The sequence below is a fragment of the Bombina bombina genome, chromosome 7, assembly GCF_027579735.1.
Source record: "Bombina bombina isolate aBomBom1 chromosome 7, aBomBom1.pri, whole genome shotgun sequence".
In the NCBI taxonomy this organism is placed as follows: domain Eukaryota; kingdom Metazoa; phylum Chordata; class Amphibia; order Anura; family Bombinatoridae; genus Bombina; species Bombina bombina.
Genome location: NC_069505.1, coordinates 175,138,192 through 175,160,346, shown reverse-complemented (window position 1 = coordinate 175,160,346; position 22,155 = coordinate 175,138,192). Strand labels below are relative to the sequence as shown.

General features: G+C 39.8%; 1 protein-coding gene across 1 annotated transcript in view; it reads right to left on the bottom strand.

The window, feature by feature from the left end:
* Positions 1-22,155, bottom strand: part of CARS1 (cysteinyl-tRNA synthetase 1) — a 163,495-nt gene that overhangs the window by 53,709 nt on the left and 87,631 nt on the right. Inside the window, 1 exon segment of the mRNA XM_053720430.1 lies at positions 4,623-4,812. Coding sequence (XP_053576405.1) covers positions 4,623-4,812 — 190 coding nt within the window.

The following is a 22,155-nucleotide window of genomic DNA, read 5'->3' as shown; positions in this document are numbered from 1 at the left end:
CAGAAGAGTCATTAGAATCAGAATGATGTTCATTTAAAAATTCATCTGTATAAAGAGAAGTTTTAAAAGATTTTTTTATGTTTACTAGAAGGAGGAATAACAGACATAGCCTTCTTGATGGATTCAGAAACAAAATCTCTTATGTTATCAGGAACATTCTGAACATTAGATGTTGATGGAACTGCAACAGGTAATGGTACATTACTAAAGGAAATATTATCTGCATTAACAAGTTTGTCATGACAATTAATACAAACAACAGCTGGAGGAACAGCTACCAAAAGTTTACAGCAGATACACTTAGCTTTGGTAGTTCCATCATCAGACAGCGATTTTGCTGAAGTATCTTCTGACTCAGATGCAACGTGAGACATCTTGCAATATGTAAGAGAAAAAACAACATGTAAAGCAAAAATTGATCAAATTCCTTAAATGACAGTTTCAGGAATGGGAAAAAATGCCAAGGAACAAGCTTCTAGCAACAGAAGCAAAGAAAAATGAGACTTAAATAATGTGGAGACAAAAAGCGACGCCCATATTTTTTTAGCGCCAAATAAGACGCCCACATTATTTGGCGCCTAAATGCTTTTGGCGCCAAAATGACGCCACGTCCGAACGCCGACATCTTTGGCGCAAAAGAACGTCAAAAATTACGTAACTTCCGGCGACGCGTATGACGCCGGAAACAGAAAGATTTTTTTGCGCCAAAAAAGTCCGCGCCAAGAATGACGCAATACAATGAAGCATTTTCAGCCCCCCGCGAGCCTAACAGCCCACAGGGAAAAAAGTCAAATTTTTAAGGTAAGAAAAATAATTGATTCAAGTGCATTATCCCAAATATGAAACTGACTGAACTTTATTAAAAAAGTGCCCAACCATAGCTTAGAGTGTCACAGAAAATAAGACTTACTTACCCCAGGACACTCATCTACATTTTTGTAGAAAGCCAAACCAGTACTGAAACGAAAATCAGCAGAGGTAATGGTATATATATAAGAGTATATCGTCGATCTGAAAAGGGAGGTAAGAGATGAATCTCTACGACCGATAACAGAGAACCTATGAAATAGACCCCGTAGAAGGAGATCACTGCATTCAAATAGGCAATACTCTCCTCACATCCCTCTGACATTCACTGCACGCTGAGAGGAAAACCGGGCTCCAACCTGCAGCGGAGCGCATATCAACGTAGAATCTAGCACAAACTTACTTCACCACCTCCATAGGAGGCAAAGTTTGTAAAACTGATTTGTGGGTGTGGTGAGGGGTGTATTTATAGGCATTTTGAGGTTTGGGAAACTTTGCCCCCTCCTAGTAGGAATGTATATCCCATACGTCACTAGCTCATGGACTCTTGCTAATTACATGAAATAAATTTTTTTTAAATATAATTTATTAGATTGTGTTATTATGAGTGTAATTGTACTTTTCAATGTATTTTTGATGTTTTGTGACACTTTTTTATTTCTCGAAACAATTAACCAGAGCTCTGAGGATGCGCTATCCTGACAAGCATTACCTTCAATTGCGCTCAAGCGATCGTGTTTACTTTTAACTTGCAATACAAGCACTACACTCAATGTTCACAAACAGCTGTGATAAACCCCTTTTCGCTCGCACGTAACTGTTAGCGCGCCACTCATAATCTGGCACTTTGTAAGGTATCATAATTAAAATGTTACTTTACACTTATACACCGTTATATTTAACCTAGATCAGCGTCTTCTGCGATCTACTTAACGCTGATCAAGGAAATTACTCAAACTCTGACGCATACACACTATGAATACACTTGTCAGGTAGAGGTACAAATATTAGAGTATATTACAAAGTTATTCATAAAACTATTCTAAAGCCAAAGTTCCATTATTTTTTATCTTTCGAATGTTGCTTTAAAACCCCTGGCAGTGCAGTCTGACTAGCCATGTTTAATAACTTCTCAGTATATAGGTTAATACATTCTATATTCAGTAGAGAAAAGACATTTATATTGTTTTTATGACTCATGCAGCTATGAAATATCTTTACAAAACCACTCCATGTGTCAGTTATTGGTGTAGTACAAGTATTGCTATTGAGCACACACTGAACATTATTTATTTATTTTGAATAAACAACATTCTAATTATGTACTGTGACAAGCAGATTTGTGCTCAGCCGGTGATGGAGCGCTCTTCACGTGTGCATTAACGTTACTTAAAGGAATGTATATAAAATATTTATAAAGGTCTGTAAATCAATACCCGAGAATAGAGAATAAACTACAGCTTCTAAGGATTTTGTAACTATACATAAGACAGCCGTCTTCTGTAGATAAGGGATATTACTGAAGGACAGCTGCGGGGTTGGTTTAGATTTTTGGCATGCCATAAAAAGAACCTCATAATGTGCAGGGGAAGAAAAGGCCAATACATCTCAGGCAAAGGGGAATCGTTTGTGTTAGAGCATTTTCTAGCAGAGATATTTCAAAATCAATTTATTTTCCTAGCCAGGGAAAAGTAGGAGTGGTAAAGGGACATTCTAATGAAAGAAAACCCTTTAATTCCTTACCATTAGCAATAGTGCTACTTGTGAACTATATGTTTAATCTCTGCAAAGGGATTAAACACATATTTTAAAGGGACACTAAACCCCAAAACATTTATTTTATGATTCAGGTAGAGAATATCATTTTAAACAACATTCCAATTTACTTCTATTATCTAATTTGCTTTATTCTTTAGATATCCTTTGTTGAAGAAATAGCAATGAACTCAGGTAAGCACGAGGCATCTATGTGCAGCCACCAATCAGCAGCTACTGAGCCTATCTAGATATGCTTTTCAGCAAAGGATATCAAGAGAATAAAGACAATGAGATAATAGGAGTAAATTAGAAAGTTGTTTAAAATGACATGCTCTTTCTAATACATGAAAGAAAAAATGTGGGTTTCATCTCCCTTTAAGTCCCACTTAAAGATGCAACACATTTCTGAGCAGAACTTAGATGCTGATTGGCAACTACAGGTGTATACTGCTCATAACTGACTAACTGTCCTTGACCTGCTCAGATCTTGCAAAAAGGTGCTGTTTCAGAGCTAGACTTTAGCTGTGTGTTTAAATGGCCAATGTATTTTAAACATTTCTCCCCTTTAATGAATTGTCAAAGAGCCATTTTACAATTTTGGCTAGTTTACCTTTATTTTGTCATTTGAAATAGCCACGTGTGCCTGTTGCCTATACTGGAAATTTCAGTGCTGCAGTGTTGGCTATAGAAAAATATATGTAAACAAGAGGCTACAATAGAAATCCCACTCAAGATGGGTGTGGAATAGATAGGCACTAAAATGTTCATTTTCAGTTGCTCTCTATAAGTACTGGCTTTATTGTATACAGACAGAAAAAAGGTAGGTCTTTTGTGTATAGAAAGAAAGATAAGCTAAGGATATCTGTTCTCCCTGCACTCTCAGCCCATTTAAAAAGGTTGTGGTTTCAACAAGCAAAAATTAACACAGAAGTTCAATTTCCCATATATTTTATACTCCCTGTGAAAAGTAAGAATAAAGGAGAAATAAGTAGGGAGTGAAAGTAAAAGCAAATGTAGATAAAGAGAAAGGGGTTAAATGGAATTTAACACAACGTAAGCAAATAAATTGGGATAAAAAGATGGATGGTCCAGGGTAAAGACAGCAGTGATAAGCGAGGAGATAAAAAACGAGAGAGAAGGTTAAAAAGAAAACTCCGGTTTATAAGTAACAAAATATGACAATTTAACCATCATTGTGTTAATACAGTAAGAAACATCAGTGTACACATATTTATAATAAAAATCATGTACCCAAACAAGCAGCCTGGTCATGTCGTCACAGGGCTTTTATTTTCATGCAGATATACAGTAATATGTGCCTGTGCATTTTAGCAGATGTCATGGGCTATTGTTCATAATCATATGCGCTTCCTGCTAATGTTTATTGGCTGATGAATACTTCCTACAGATGCTCACTGGCTCATATGTACTTCCTACTGATTTTATTGGCTCATAGGTACTTCCTGCTAATTTTTTTGGCATATAGCAACTTCCTTCTAATGTTTATTGGCTACAATGTACATTCCATAGATGCAATTGGTTCATAGTTACGTACTGCTGATGCTCACTGGCACATAGGTACTTCCTGCTGATGCCCACTGGGTTATAGGTACTTCCTGCTGATGTTTATTGACTGATGGTTACTTTCTGGCAATGCTTGTTGGCTGATGGGTACTTCCTGCTAATGTTCATTGGTTCATAGGTACTTCCTACTAATGATCATTAGCTCTTAGGTACTTCCTACTAATGATCATTAGCTTATAGGTGACTTCCTGCTAATGCTCATTGGCTCATAGGTAACTTCCTGCTAGTACTCATTGGCAGATAGTGCTCATTAGCTTGTGTACTTCCTGCTAATATTATCTAATAAAGAGACTTAGAGCAACGTACAGTGACAAAGCTATATTAGTTTCAAGATAAACTTAACCAGATTTTACTAAACATTTCTACATACAAAAAGAAAATCGCCCTGTTTAAATGACAGCACAGTATATACTTTTTATCTGCTACTTTGTGTAATGCAGATGAGGCTAAATCCCATTTTTAGAAGCACTTACCTTTAGCATGTAGGTAAGGTATGAACTAATACTTCTCAGCAGCATTCTGTTGGGCAGCTGTTTAGCTACTTTCTTTGAGGCTATGTACGAATTTGAATGACTAACTAGAGACCTCATTTCCTCCATGACTGTCCGGGTGTCAATATTATCGCACATGGCTTCATGAATAGCAGCTTTCTTGTCATAAAAGCTGGGCAGGGAGAGAATGAATTGTATTGTAGTGAAGAACATATGGATCACACCCAATGAAACAAAAACGCTATGATGAAAATAAAAAACGCATTTTTCTGGAATATTTATAAATTAAAAATCGAATTAAAGGGACACGATACCCAAATGTTGAAACACTTGAAAGTGATGCAGCATAGCTGTAAAAAGCTAACTAGAAAATTTCTCCTGAACATCTCTATGTAAAAAAGAAAGATATTTTACCTCAAAATGTCCTAAGTATTAACACCCCATTGTAAAGGACTTCAAGCAGCAAATCAGTATGCCTGTCCCAGGAACGGCAAGGGAGCGCGCTTCGTACATACTCGTATTATTTCCCTATTCAGTACAGTAGTTTACTATAAACTCTCATGAGATCACAGTAAAAGAGTTCATGACACCTGCACTGCTGATGCTGATTGGCTGCTGTTCATTTCTTCCTTCCTTTTTTTTTTTTTTTTTTACCTGTAGCTGGGCAGCAGCTGAGTATAACTTATTACAGAACACTTACTCTGGTGAGCTGAGGAAATTGTGAGGTAAAACATCTTTCTTTTTTACATAGAGATGCTCAGGTGATATTTTCCAGTCAGCTTTTTACAGTTATACTGCATCACTTTCACGTTATTTAGCATGTGAGTATTATGTCCCTTTAAATAAACATGTGATGTTGCAAAGGTTTGGAAATAAACTGCGGTTCAAACATTGGAAATTATTTATAAGGTGTTTACAATTTACATTATAGGAAGATTAAACTTACAGCTTTAAAAAGCAATTATAAAATGCACGGCAAATTAAAGATTTTTTAAATATAACAATTGCCATTTTGTTAGAACAATCTACAAGGTTTTGCAAATCAAGAGCTGCTCAGAGATTCACTCTTTGAAAAGCCTAGTGGAGAAATAATGTATGTAAATAAGCTTGTGCTCTGGGCTAACCAATCACTGCGTACAATAAGGTAAAAGTCGCCATACTTTAAAAGACAATAAAGTCATTTTTTATTTATGCATTACAAATCACTTACTGCAAAAGCTCTGCATACTAAATAAATAGTTTAAAGAGCAGTCAATAATGTGCATTATTTTGTGGGCCTGAGACACACCAATTTAAAAGCATCTGGTGTTGTTTGTCTTACTTCCTTTTATGTGGCCAATTAGAGACAGATATAAAGAAGCTCCTGCTGATATCAACCAATCACTCTGCAGCATGCAGAAGGGTCAGGTTTCTGCACTCCAGCCTCTAAGAGGGGAGGGGAAACACTATAATTTGCAGAGTTAAATAACAGGAAAAGGCAGGTAAAATAACAATGAAGTGCATTGTAAAGTTTATTTTTAAATTAGACATAATCATTTTATAAGGAATGAAATTCAGAGTTTAAAGGGACAGTGAACTCTTATATTTTGTCCCCTTTAATGTATTCCCAATGAACCAATTTACCTACTGGAGTGTAGTAAATTGCTTACCAACAGCTCCTTTTCCTTTATTTTTTCATTTGAAATAGCTGATTTTCACTATTGTATCCCCACCTATACTGAACATCTCTTAACAGATTTAGATAATATAAATGGGGGGGGGGGGGGATGTAACGAGATGTTCATTTTCCATTGCTATCTCTAGGTTTTGGCATTTGAGTAAACAGTAATAAAAAAAATAAGGAGGACTTTGTGTAATTAATTAGACAGATAAGATAACAAGGCACGCTCTCCCTACAAGATCAGCCTATTGTATTGGGATGTGGTTTCAATAAGCAGAAACAAAAATATACAGAAAGGAACAATTTCCCATGCATTTTAAACAGCTGGTATAACAAGTAACTTGAAACACAATAAGTAGAAACAAATTTTACAGAAGCCCCACAACTTGCACTTTTCAAAAGGAATTTTACAGCTTATGTAGGAAAATTATTAACTATACATAGTATTATTTTATTTTTTTTAAACGTATAAAAATACCAGAAATAGCAAATATACATAAACATAAAAGTCAGAGTACAATATATTGTCTTATACAAATTATTAATCTGAATCATTCAAGGTTGTTATACTAACTCTGCCAATTTACTGTCATTTGAAAAGATAAGAAAGAAAGAGGAGAATATAGAACAGAAGAAAAAGAAAGAGAAAAGTCATCAGTTAGAATTACCAATTATTAGACCTTATACCACATATTATACCACATATTCAGCAAAATTCAGCCCTTGTTAAAAATAGTCTTCCCAGATAAAACGTAACTCAACGAAAAACTCTCTTCGCATTGTTCTCATATAGTGAAGTTCTTCTAAGTGAATTATATTGTGCATTCTATCTATCTATTGAGCTATAGTAGGGGCTTTAACTTGTTTCCACATAATGGAAATTAACGGCTAGATTTAGAGTTGGGCGGTAGCCGTGAAAACCAGCGTTAGAGGCTCCTAACGCTGGTTTTTACCGCCCTCTGGTATTTGGAGTCAGTCAGGAAAGGGTCTAACGCTCACTTTCCAGCTGCGACTTTTCCATACCGCAGATCCCCTTACGTCAATTGGGTATCCTATCTTTTCAATGGGATCTTTCTAACGCCGGTATTTAGAGTCGTGGCTGAAGTGAGCGTTAGAAATCTAACGACAAAACTCCAGCCGCAGAAAAAAACCAGTAGTTAAGAGCTTTCTGGGCTAACGCCGGTTCATAAAGCTCTTAACTACTGTGCTCTAAAGTACACTAACACCCATAAACTACCTATGTACCCCTAAACCGAGGCCCCCCCACATCGCCACCACTCTATTAAATTTTTTTTAACCACTAATCTGCCGCTCCGTACACCGCCGCCAGCTACATTATCCCTATGTACCCCTAATCTGCTGCCCCTAACATCGCCGACACCTACATAATATTTATTAACCCCTAATCTGCCCCCCCAACGTCGCCGCTACCTTACCTACACTTATTAACCCGAACCGCACCGCTACTATAATAAATGTATTAACCCCTAATCTGCCTCACTCCCGCCTCAATAACCCTATAATAAATAGTATTAACCCCTAATCTGCCCTCCCTAACATCGCCGACACCTAACTTCAAACATTAACCCCTAATCTGCCGACCGGAGCTCACCGCTATTCTAATATATTTTTTAACCCCTAAAGCTAAGTCTAACCCTAACACTAACACCCCCCTAAGTTAAATATAATTTTTATCTAACGAAATAAATTAAATCTTATTAAATAAATTATTCCTATTTAAAGCTAAATACTTACCTGTAAAATAAACCCTAATAACAGAATTTATGTTTACCTGATAAATTACTTTCTCCAACGGTGTGTCCGGTCCACGGCGTCATCCTTACTTGTGGGATATTCTCTTCCCCAACAGGAAATGGCAAAGAGCCCAGCAAAGCTGGTCACATGATCCCTCCTAGGCTCCGCCTTCCCCAGTCATTCGACCGACGTAAAGGAGGAATATTTGCATAGGAGAAATCATATGATACCGTGGTGACTGTAGTTAAAGAAAATAAATTATCAGACCTGATTAAAAAACCAGGGCGGGCCGTGGACCGGACACACCGTTGGAGAAAGTAATTTATCAGGTAAACATAAATTCTGTTTTCTCCAACATAGGTGTGTCCGGTCCACGGCGTCATCCTTACTTGTGGGAACCAATACCAAAGCTTTAGGACACGGATGAAGGGAGGGAGCAAATCAGGTCACCTAAATGGAAGGCACCACGGCTTGCAAAACCTTTCTCCCAAAAATAGCCTCAGAAGAAGCAAAAAGTATCAAACTTGTAAAATTTGGTAAAAGTGTGCAGTGAAGACCAAGTCGCTGCCTTACATATCTGATCAACAGAAGCCTCGTTCTTGAAGGCCCATGTGGAAGCCACAGCCCTAGTGGAATGAGCTGTGATTCTTTCAGGAGGCTGCCGTCCGGCAGTCTCATAAGCCAATCTGATGATGCTTTTAATCCAAAAAGAGAGAGAGGTAGAAGTTGCTTTTTGACCTCTCCTTTTACCAGAATAAACAACAAACAAGGAAGATGTTTGTCTAAAATCCTTTGTAGCATCTAAATAGAATTTTAGAGCGCGAACAACATCCAAATTGTGCAACAAACGTTCCTTCTTTGAAACTGGATTCGGACACAAAGAAGGCACGACTATCTCCTGGTTAATGTTTTTGTTAGAAACAACTTTCGGAAGAAAACCAGGTTTAGTACGTAAAACCACCTTATCTGCATGGAACACCAGATAAGGAGGAGAACACTGCAGAGCAGATAATTCTGAAACTCTTCTAGCAGAAGAAATTGCAACCAAAAACAAAACTTTCCAAGATAATAACTTAATATCAACGGAATGTAAGGGTTCAAACGGAACCCCCTGAAGAACTGAAAGAACTAAATTGAGACTCCAAGGAGGAGTCAAAGGTTTGTAAACAGGCTTGATTCTAAACAGAGCCTGAACAAAGGCTTGAACATCTGGCACAGCTGCCAGCTTTTTGTGAAGTAACACAGACAAGGCAGAAATCTGTCCCTTCAAGGAACTTGCAGATAATCCTTTCTCCAATCCTTCTTGAAGAAAGGATAGAATCTTAGGAATTTTTACCTTGTCCCAAGGGAATCCTTTAGATTCACACCAACAGATATATTTTTTTCCATATTTTGTGGTAAATTTTTCTAGTTACAGGCTTTCTGGCCTGAACAAGAGTATCAATAACAGAATCTGAGAACCCTCGCTTTGATAAGATCAAGCGTTCAATCTCCAAGCAGTCAGTTGGAGTGAAATCAGATTCGGATGTTCGAACGGACCCTGAACAAGAAGGTCTCGTCTCAAAGGTAGCTTCCATGGTGGAGCCGATGACATATTCACCAGGTCTGCATACCAAGTCCTGCGTGGCCACGCAGGAGCTATCAAGATCACCGATGCCCTCTCCTGATTGATCCTGGCTACCAGCCTGGGGATGAGAGGAAACGGCGGGAATACATAAGCTAGTTTGAAGGTCCAAGGTGCTACTAGTGCATCTACTAGAGTCGCCTTGGGATCCCTGGATCTGGACCCGTAGCAAGGAACCTTGAAGTTCTGACGAGAGGCCATCAGATCCATGTCTGGAATGCCCCACAGTTGAGTAATGTGGGCAAAGATTTCCGGATGGAGTTCCCACTCCCCCGGATGTAATGTCTGACGACTCAGAAAATCCGCTTCCCAATTTTCCACTCCTGGGATGTGGATTGCAGACAAGTGGCAGGAGTGAGTCTCCGCCCATTGAATGATTTTGGTCACTTCTTCCATCGCCAGGGAACTCCTTGTTCCCCCCTGATGGTTGATGTACGCAACAGTCGTCATGTTGTCTGATTGAAACCGTATGAAACTTGGCCTTTGCTAGCTGAGGCCAAGCCTTGAGAGCATTGAGTATCGCTCTCAGTTCCAGAATATTTATCGGTAGAAGAGATTCTTCCCGAGACCAAAGACCCTGAGCTTTCAGGGGTCCCCAGACCGCGCCCCAGCCCATCAGACTGGCGTCGGTCGTGACAATGACCCACTCTGGTCTGCGGAAGCTCATCCCCTGTGACAGATTGTCCAGGGACAGCCACCAACGGAGTGAATCTCTGGTCCTCTGATTTACTTGTATCGTCGGAGACAAGTCTGTATAGTCCCCATTCCACTGACTGAGCATGCACAGTTGTAATGGTCTTAGATGAATGCGCGCAAAAGGAACTATGTCCATTGCCGCTACCATCAAACCTATTACTTCCATGCACTGCGCTATGGAAGGAAGAGGAACGGAATGAAGTATTTGACAAGAGTTTAGAAGTTTTGTTTTTCTGGCCTCTGTCAGAAAAATCCTCATTTCTAAGGAGTCTATTATTGTTCCCAAGAAGGGAACCCTCGTTGACGGAGATAGAGAACTCTTTTCTACGTTCACTTTCCATCCGTGAGATCTGAGAAAGGCCAGGACAATGTCCGTGTGAGCCTTTGCTAGAGGAAGGGACGACGCTTGAATCAGAATGTCGTCCAAGTAAGGTACTACTGCAATGCCCCTTGGTCTTAGCACCGCTAGAAGGGACCCTAGTACCTTTGTGAAAATCCTTGGAGCAGTGGCTAATCCGAACGGAAGTGCCACGAACTGGTAATGCTTGTCCAGGAATGCGAACCTTAGGAACCGATGATGTTCCTTGTGGATAGGAATATGTAGATACGCATCCTTTAAATCCACCGTGGTCATGAATTGACCTTCCTGGATGGAAGGAAGAATTGTTCGAATGGTTTCCATTTTGAACGATGGAACCTTGAGAAACTTGTTTAGGATCTTGAGATCTAAGATTGGTCTGAACGTTCCCTCTTTTTTGGGAACTACGAACAGATTGGAGTAGAACCCCATCCCTTGTTCTCCTAATGGAACAGGATGAATCACTCCCATTTTTAACAGGTCTTCTACACAATGTAAGAATGCCTGTTTTTTTATGTGGTCTGAAGACAATTGAGACCTGTGGAACCTCCCCCTTGGGGAAGCCCTTTGAATTCCAGAAGATAACCTTGGGAGACTATTTCTAGCGCCCAAGGATCCAGAACATCTCTTGCCCAAGCCTGAGCGAAGAGAGAGAGTCTGCCCCCCACCAGATCCGGTCCCGGATCGGGGGCCAACATCTCATGCTGTCTTGGTAGCAGTGGCAGGTTTCTTGGCCTGCTTTCCCTTGTTCCAGCCTTGCATTGGTCTCCAGGCTGGCTTGGCTTGAGAAGTATTACCCTCTTGCTTAGAGGACGTAGCACTTGGGGCTGGTCCGTTTCTACGAAAGGGACGAAAATTAGGTTTATTTTTGGCCTTGAAAGACCTATCCTGAGGAAGGGCGTGGCCCTTGCCCCCAGTGATATCAGAGATAATCTCTTTCAAGTCAGGGCCAAACAGCGTTTTCCCCTTGAAAGGAATGTTAAGCAATTTGTTCTTGGAAGACGCATCCGCTGACCAAGATTTTAACCAAAGCGCTCTGCGCGCCACAATAGCAAACCCAGAATTTTTCGCCGCTAACCTAGCCAATTGCAAAGTGGCGTCTAGGGTGAAAGAATTAGCCAATTTGAGAGCACGGATTCTGTCCATAATCTCCTCATAAGAAGGAGAATTACTAGTGATCGCCTTTTCTAGCTCATCGAACCAGAAACACGCGGCTGTAGTGACAGGGACAATGCATGAAATTGGTTGTAGAAGGTAACCTTGCTGAACAAACATCTTTTTAAGCAAACCTTCTAATTTTTTATCCATAGGATCTTTGAAAGCACAACTATCTTCTATGGGTATAGTGGTGCGTTTGTTTAGAGTAGAAACCGCCCCCTCGACCTTGGGGACTGTCTGCCATAAGTCCTTTCTGGGGTCGACCATAGGAAACAATTTTTTAAATATGGGGGAGGAACGAAAGGTATACCGGGCCTTTCCCATTCTTTATTTACAATGTCCGCCACCCGCTTGGGTATAGGAAAAGCTTCGGGGGGCCCCGGGACCTCTAGGAACTTGTCCATTTTACATAGTTTCTCTGGGATGACCAAATTCTCACAATCATCCAGAGTGGATAACACCTCCTTAAGCAGAGCGCGGAGATGTTCCAACTTAAATTTAAATGTAATCACATCAGGTTCAGCTTGTTGAGAAATTTTCCCTGAATCTGAAATTTCTCCCTCAGACAAAACCTCCCTGGCCCCCTCAGACTGGTGTAGGGGCCCTTCAGAAACAATATCATCAGCGTCCTCATGCTCTTCAGTATTTTCTAAAACAGAGCAGTCGCGCTTTCGCTGATAAGTGGGCATTTTGGCTAAAATGTTTTTGATAGAATTAATTGTTGCATAGTAAGGAGTATTGGCGCGCTAGATGTACTAGGGGCCTCTTGTGTGGGCAAGACTGGTGTAGACGAAGGAGGGGATGATGCAGTACCATGCTTACTCCCCTCACTTGAGGAATCATCTTGGGCATCATTTTCTCCAAGAAGGGACCTTGGCTTCCCCACATTCAGAACACAGTCTATCTGGCAGTTCAGACATGTTAAACAGGCATAAACTTGATAACAAAGTACAAAAAACGTTTTAAAATAAAACCGTTACTGTCACTTTAAATTTTAAACTGAACACACTTTATTACTGCAATTGCGAAAAAGTATGAAGGAATTGTTCAAAATTCACCAAAATTTCACCACAGTGTCTTAAAGCCTTAAAAGTATTGCACACCAAATTTGGAAGCTTTAACCCTTAAAATAACGGAACCGGAGCCGTTTTTATATTTAACCCCTTTACAGTCCCTGGTATCTGCTTTGCTGAGACCCAACCAAGCCCAAAGGGGAATACGATACCAAATGACGCCTTCAGAAATTCTTTTCTATGTATCAGAGCTCCTCACACATGCATCTGCATGTCATGCTTCTCAAAAACAAGTGCGCAATACAGGCGCGAAAATGAGACTCTGCCTATGATTAGGGAAAGCCCCTAGAGAATAAGGTGTCCAATACAGTGCCTGCCGGTTATTTTACAAAATTCCCAAGATTAAAATAATTCCTCAAGGCTATGGAGTATAAAATATGTTTATATATAAATCGATTTAGCCCAGAAAATGTCTACAGTCTTAAAAAGCCCTTGTGAAGCCCTTATTTACTGTCTGTAATAAAATGGCTTACCGGATCCCATAGGGAAAATGACAGCTTCCAGCATTACATCGTCTTGTTAGAATGTGTCATACCTCAAGCAGCAAAAGTCTGCTCACTGTTCCCCCAACTGAAGTTAATTCCTCTCAACAGTCCTGTGTGGAACAGCCATCGATTTTAGTAACGGTTGCTAAAATCATTTTCCTCTTACAAACAGAAATCTTCATCTCTTTTCTGTTTCAGAGTAAATAGTACATACCAGCACTATTTTAAAATAACAAACTCTTGATTGAATAATAAAAACTACAGTTAAACACTAAAAAACTCTAAGCCATCTCCGTGGAGATGTTGCCTGTACAACGGCAAAGAGAATGACTGGGGAAGGCGGAGCCTAGGAGGGATCATGTGACCAGCTTTGCTGGGCTCTTTGCCATTTCCTGTTGGGGAAGAGAATATCCCACAAGTAAGGATGACGCCGTGGACCGGACACACCTATGTTGGAGAAATAGCTACAATATAAATTATAATTATATTGTAGCTATTTTAGGATTAATATTTATTTTACAGGCAACTTTGTATTTATATTAACCAGGTACAATAGCTATTAAATAGTTAATAACTATTTAATAGTTACCTAGTTAAAATAATTACAAAATTACCTGTAAAATAAATCCTAACCTAAGTTACAATTAAACCTAACACTACACTAGCAATAAATTAATTAAATAAAATACCTACAATTATCTACAATTAAACCTAACACTACACTATCAATAAATTAATTAAATAAAATACCTACAATTATCTACAATTAAACCTAACACTACACTATCAATAAATTAATTACATACAATACCTACAAATAAATACAATTAAATAAACTAACTAAAGTACAAAAAATAAAAAAGAACTAAGTTACAAAAAATAAAAAAATATTTACAAACATTAGAAAAATATTACAACATAGATTCAACTCTCTTTATCTAGCTATATTGGAAAAAGACAGCAACATAATATGACTCTCTCTTTTTTTTTGTTCTTTTCCCCTCTCCTCTCTTCCTATCTCTTTAGAACAACCTAAACATTTCCACAGTTGATATGCAACATACTTTTTCCCCAACCAATAGAAAACAAACCACACAAAAAAAAACAGCAAAAGAAAACAATTTCTAGCAGTTTTCGAATATCTACTGGGAAAAATCAGTCCACTTTAAATGTTCAACACATCTACATCAATGCTGCCAGGCACCTTGCCTTTGTATTGCTTAGTTTAGCGGCATTAAGTCCTCCTCTTTAGACATGTATAATACCAGTATCAATGTCACTGCACCACACTTTAGAGTTTATATCCCAGGACATTCATCAAAGGCAACTATAGAATATCCCGTTATAGAGAGGGAGAAAATAAATACAATGTCAATACTTGCGCTCCAAAAGGCTCATTAAGTTGTTTCCAGCGGGCTGTCATTTTCCATTATTTCTCCATCAGGTTACCTTGTGCCCAGGCGTAACTCTGCATAAGCTAGTTTTGGCAAAGCAAGACCCAAATAACACCTGTGCCTGGATGCTCCCGCACCCAGGTATAGCGCTATTGTTCCTGAAGCTGGGCGTTTTCTGTAAGGTTAGATCATGAAGCTCGGATCCCTCCGGGTGTCAGCAGCTCCTTCCTTCCATACAAACGCCTCAGTAGTGATGTGCTCACTGTCTCTAAACGTCGACAGCGCTTTACTTCAACGGAACAGCCTCACTGGTATCGGGGAGCCCCGTCTTGTACCTTTAGCCCGGTGATGGATCTGGGGCGTGAACTTCAACTGTCTCCGGTCGTCGGGAGCTCCGTCCTCCACTCGCCCCACCTAGGGGATGTGTACTCAGTGAGTACGTCCTCTGCAGTACTTGCAGTAAGTTTTCCACCAGGGGAACAACTATTGCTGGCTGATCTTGCAAACAGAGATGTTTAACAAGCAATGTTCGCTCTCTCCGGTTATTGCCCCCTGTCTCTAGCCATCTTTCTTCCGCGTCTAGGACAACAGGTACGATGCGGTATAGCCGCAGGCCATAAACGGCCGTGTAGGTTTCTCCAGCTCAGGTGCGAATAATAGCACCCCGTATCGCCACTGAAATAACAACCCCAGAAAAGCAGCAAACTTTTGCGGGCTATGTGGCTATGAGCTTAGGGGTAGTTTTTCCCTCATGCGTTCACCTGAACGCCGACCTGGAGCAGGTGTATCAAAGCTCCACCCCTTCCGGATCACTGCAAATCTTCATCCAAGCCCAAGCGGGGGCTAGACATCCATCATCTGGCTGAAGTCTTTTATCAAGCGACGGCTGAAGAAGTCCAGAAGAGGCTCCAAAGTCTTCATCCTATCAGGGAAGAAGAGTAGATCCGGACCGGCAACCATCTTCTTCCAAGCGGCATCTTCTATATTCATCCAATGACGACCGGCTCCATCTTGAAGACCTCCACCGCGGACCCATCTTCTTCTTCCGACGACGTCCCGACGAATGACGGTTCCTTTAAGGGACGTCATCCAAGATGGCGTCCCTCGAATTCCGATTGGCTGATAGGATTCGATCAGCCAATCGGAATTAAGGTAGGAAAATTCTGATTGGCTGATGGAATCAGCCAATCAGAATCAAGTTCAAGCTGATTGGCTGATCCGATCAGCCAATCAGATTGAGCTTGCATTCTATTGGCTGATCGGAACAGCCAATAGAATGCGAGCTCAATCTGATTGGCTGATTGAATCAGCCAATCGGATTGAACTTGATTCTGATTGGCTGATTCCATCAGCCAATCAGAATTTTCCTACCTTAATTCCGATTGGCTGATAGAATCCTATCAGCCAATCGGAATTCGAGGGACGCCATCTTGGATGACATCCCTTAAAGGAACCGTCATTCGTCGGGAAGTCGTCGGAAGAAGAAGATGGGTCCGCGGTGGAGGTCTTCAAGATGGAGCCGGTCGTCATTGGATGAAGATAGAAGATGCCGCTTGGAAGAAGATGGTTGCCGGTCCGGATCTACTCTTCTTCCCGAATAGGATGAAGACTTTGGAGCCTCTTCTGGACTTCTTCAGCCGTCGCTTGATAGAAGACTTCAGCCGGATGATGGATGTCTAGCCCCCGCTTGGGCTTGGATGAAGATTTCGGAGCCTGGAACGATCAGGTGATACCTGGCATGGTGAAGACAAGGTAGGAAGATCTTCAGGGGCTTAGTGTTAGGTTTATTTAAGGGGGTTTGGGTTAGATTAGGGGTATGTGGGTGGTGGGTTGTAATGTTGGGGGGGTATTGTATGTTTTTTTTACAGGCAAAAGAGCTGAATTCTTTGGGGCATGCCCCGCAAAGGTCCCTTTTAAGGGCTGGTAAGGTAAAAGAGCTTTGAACTTTTGTAATTTAGAATAGGGTAGGGCATTTTTTATTTTGGGGGTCTTTGTTATTTTATTAGGGGGCTTAGAGTAGGTCTAATTAGTTTAAAATTGTTGTAATTTTTTTCTAATGTTTGTAAATATTTTTTTATTTTTTGTAACTTAGTTCTTTTTTATTTTTTGTACTTTAGTTAGTTTATTTAATTGTATTTACTTGTAGGAATTGTATTTAATTTATTTATTGATAGTGTAGTGTTAGGTTTAATTGTAGATAATTGTAGGTAGTTTATTTAATTAATTTATTGATAGTGTAGTGTTAGGTTTAATTGTAACTTAGGTTAGGATTTATTTTACAGGTAATTTTGTAATTATTTTAACTAGGTAGCTATTAAATAGTTATTAACTATTTAATAGCTATTGTACCTGGTTAAAATAATTACAAAGTTGCCTGTAAAATAAATATTAATCCTAAAATAGCTAAGATATAATTATAATTTATATTGTAGCTATATTAGGATTTATTTTACAGGTAAGTATTTAGATTTAAATAGGAATAATTTATTTAATAAGACTTAATTTATTTCGTTAGATAAAAATTATATTTAACGTAGGGGGGTGTTAGTGTTAGAATTAGCTTAAGGGGTTAAACAATTTATTAGAGTAGCGGTGAGCTCCGATCGGCAGATTAGGGGTTAATACTTGAAGTTAGCTGTCGGCGATGTTAGGGAGGGCAGATTAGGGGTTAATACTATTTATTATAGGGTTATTGAGGCGGGAGTGAGGCGGATTAGGGGTTAATACATTTATTATACTAGCGGTGAGCTCCGGTCGGCAGATTAGGGGTTAATTATTGTAGGTAGCTGGCGGCGACGTTGTGGGGGGCAGATTAGGGGTTAATAAATATAATATAGGGGTCGGCGGTGTTAGGGGCAGCAGATTAGGGGTACATAGGGATAACGTAGTTGGCGGCGGTGTACAGAGCGGCAGATTAGGGGTTAAAAAATTTAAATATAGTGGCGGCGATGTGGGGGGACCTTGGTTTATGGGTGCATAGGTAGTTTATGGGTGTTAGTGTACTTTAGAGCACAGTAGTTAAGAGCTTTATAAACCGGCGTTAGCCCAGAAAGCTCTTAACTACTGACTTTTTTCTGCGGCTGGAGTTTTGTCGTTAGATTTCTAACGCTCACTTCAGCCACGACTCTAAATACCAGCGTTAGAAAGATCCCATTGAAAAGATAGGATACGCAATTGACGTAAGGGGATCTGCGGTATGGAAAAGTCGCGGCTGGAAAGTGAGCGTTAGACCCTTTAATGACTGGCTCCAAATACCAGAGGGCGGTAAAAGCCAGCGTTAAGAGCCTCTAACGCTGGTTTTGACGGCTACCGCCCAACTCTAAATCTAGGCCTAAGAAAAAGGTTTGGTAAAAAAACATAATTTATGTAAGAACTTACCTGATAAATTCATTTCTTTCATATTGGCAAGAGTCCATGAGCTAGTGACATATGGGATATACAATCCTACCAGGAGGGGCAAAGTTTCCCAAACCTCAAAATGCCTATAAATACACCGCTCACCACACCCACAATTCAGTTTAACGAATAGCCAAGCAGTGGGGTGATAAAGAAAGGAGTAGAAAGCATCAACAAAGGAAATTTGGAAATAATTGTGCTTCATACAAAAAATCATAACCACCATAAAAAGGGTGGGCCTCATGGACTCTTATATATATATAAATTATGTTTTCTTTCATGTAATTGGCAAGAGTCCATGAGCTAGTGACATATGGGATATCAATACCCAAGATGTGGAGTCTTCCACTCAAGAGTCACTAGAGAGGGAGGGAATAAAATAAAAACAGCCATATACCGCTGAAAAAATTAGTCCACAACCCAAAAAAATAAGTTTATTTCCATTTGAAAGAAAAAAACTTAGATCAAAAGCAGAAGAATCAAACTGAAACAGCTGCCTGAAGAACTTTTCTACCAAAAACTGCTTCCGAAGAAGCAAATACATCAAAACGGTAGAATTTAGTAAAAGTATGCAAAGAGGACCAAGTTGCTGCTTTGCAAATCTGATCAACTGAAGCTTCATTCTTAAAAGCCCACAAAGTGGAGACTGATCTAGTAGAATGAGCTGTAATTCTATGAGGCGGGGCTTGACCCGACTCCAAATAAGCTTGAAGAATCAAAAGCTCTCACCACATCCAAAGAATGTAAGGATCTTTCCAAAGGATTCTTAGGATTAGGAGACAAGGAAGGGACAACAATTTCTCTACTAATGTTGTTAGAATTCACAACCTTAGGAAAAAATTCAAAAGAAGTCCGCAAAACCGCCTTATCCTGATGAAAAATCAGAAAAGGAGATTCACAAGAAAGAGCAGACAGCTCAGAAACTCTTCTAGCAGAAGAGATGGCCAAAAGGAACAACACTTTCCAAGAGAGTAGTTTAATGCCCAAAGAATGCATAGGCTCAACTAGAGGAGCCTGTAAAGCACCAAATTAAGATTCCAATGAGGAGAAATTGATTTAATGACAGGCTTAATACGAACTAAAGCCTGTACAAAACACTGTATATCAGGAAGTATAGCAATCTTTCTGTGAAATAAAACAGAAAGAGCAGAGATTTGTCCTTTAAAGGAACTTGCAGACAAAACCTTATACAAACCATCCTGAAGAAACTGTAAAATTCTAGGAATTCTAAAAGAATGCCAAGAAAATTTATGAGAAGAACACCATGAAATGTAAGTCTTCCAAACTCTATAATAAATCTTTCTAGAGACAGATTTACGAGCTTGTAACATAGTATTAATCACTGAGTCAGAGAAACCTCTATGACTTAGAACTAAGCGTTCAATTTCCATACTTTCAAATTTAATGATTTGAGATCCTGATGGAAAAACGGACCTTGAGATAGTAGGTCTGGCCGTAACGAAAGTGGCCAAGGCTGGCAACTGGACATCTGAACCAGATACGCATACCAAAACCTGTGTGGCCATGCTGGCGCCACCAGCAACACAAATTATTGTTCCATGATGATTTTGGAAATCACTCTTGGAAGGAGAACTAGAGGCGGGAAGATGTAAGCAGGATGATAACGCCAAAGAAGTGTCAGCGCATCCACTGCTTCCGCCTGAACATCCCTGGACCTGGACAGGTATCTGGGAAGTTTCTTGTTTAGATGAGAGGCCATGAGATATATCTCTGCAAGACCCCACATCTGAACAAACTGAGAAAACACATCTGGATGGAGAGACCACTCCCCTGGATGTAAAGTCTGGCGGATGATATAATCCGCTTCCCAATTGTCTACACCTGGGATATGCACCGCAGAGATTAGACAGGAGCTGGATTCCGCCCAAACAAGTATTTGAGATACTTCTTTTATAGCTTGGGGACTGTGAGTCCCACCCTGATGATTGACATATGCCACTGTTGTGATATTGTCTGTCTGAAAACAAATGAACGGTTCTCTCTTTAAAAGAGGCCACAACTGAAGACCTCTGAGAATTGCACGGAGTTCTAAAATATTTAATGGTAATCTCGCCTCTTGAGATTTCCAAACCCCTTGTGCTGTCAGAGATCCCCAAACAGCTCCCCAACCTGAGAGACTCACATTTATTGTGATCACAGTCCAGGTTGGCCGAACAAAAGAAGCCCCTTGAACTAAACAATGGTGATCTATCCACCATGTCAGAGAGAGTCGTACATTGGGATTTAAGGATATTAATTGTGATATCTTTGTATAATCCCTGCACCATTGATTCAGCATACAAAGCTGAAGAGGTCTCATGTGAAAACGAGCAAAGGGGATCGCATCCGATGCTGCAGTCATGAGACCTAAAACTTCCATGCACATAGCCACTGAAGGGAAAGACTGAGACTGAAGGTGCCGGCAGGCTGCAACCAATTTTAAACGTCTCTTGTCTGTTAGAGACAGAGTCATGGACACTGAATCTATCTGGAAGCCTAAAAAGGTGACCCTTGTCTGAGGAATCAAGAAACTCTTTGGTAAATTGATCCTCTAACCATGTTTCAGAAGAAACAACACTAGTTGATTTGTGTGAGATTCTGCAGAACGTAAAGACTGAGCTAGTACCAAGATATCGTCCAATAAGGAAACACTGCAATACCCTGTTCTCTGATTACTGAGAGTAGGGCACCCATAACCTTTAAAAAGATTCTTGGAGCTGTTGCTATGCCAAATGGAAGAGCAACAAATTGGTAATGCTCGTCTAGAAAAAAGAATCTCAGAAATTGATAATGTTCTGGATTAATCAGAATATGAAGGTATGCATCCTGCAAGTCTATTGTGGACATATAATGTCCTTGCTGAACAAAAGGCAGAATAGTCCTTATAGTCACCATCTTGAAAGTTGGTACTCTTACATAACGATTCAAAATTTTCAGATCCAGAACTGGTCTGAATACATTTTCCTTCTTTGGGACAAAGAATAGATTTGAATAAAACCCCAAACCTTGTTCCAGAAGAGGAACTGGCATGATTACCCCTGAAGACTCCAGGTCTGAAACACACTTCAGGAAAGCCTGAGCTTTTACTGGATTAACTGGGATACGTGAGAGAAAATATCTTCTCACAGGAGGTCTTACACTGAATCCTATTCGATACCCTTGAGAGACAATGCTCTGAATCAATTGATTTTGAACAGATTTTATCCAAATATCCTTGAAAAACCTTAATCTGCCCCCTACCAGCTGAACTGGAATGAGGGCCGCACCTTCATGCGGACTTAGGGGCTGACTTTGGTTTCCTAAAAGGCTTGGATTTATTCCAATTTGAGGAAGGCTTCCAATTGGAGGCAGATTCCTTGGGGGAAGGATTGATTTTTTGTTCCTTATTCTGAGGAAAGGAACGAAAACAGTTAGAAGCCTTAGATATACCCTTAGGTTTTTTTTATCCTGAGGTAGAAAAACTCCCTTTCCCCCAGTAACAGTTGAAATAATAGAATCCAACTGGGACCCAAATAAATTATTACCTTGGAAAGAAAGAGATAGTAATCTTAGAATTAGATGTCATATCAGCATTCCAGGATTTAAGCCACAAAGCTCTTCTAGCTAAAATAGCTAAAGACATGGATCTAACATCAATTTTGATAATATCAAAAAATAGTATCATAAATAAAATGATTAGCATATTGCAGTAAGCGAATAATGCTAGATAAGTCAGAATCCAATTCCTGTTGCGCAAAATTCTCCAACCAGAAAGTTGATGCAGCCGCAACATCAGCCAAAGAAATTGCCAGTCTAAGAAGATGACCTGAATATAAATAGGCCTTCCTTAGATAAGATTCAAGCTTCTTATCTAAAGGATCCTTAAAGGAAGTACTATCTTCCATAGGAATAGTGGTACGTTTAGCAAGAGTAGAAA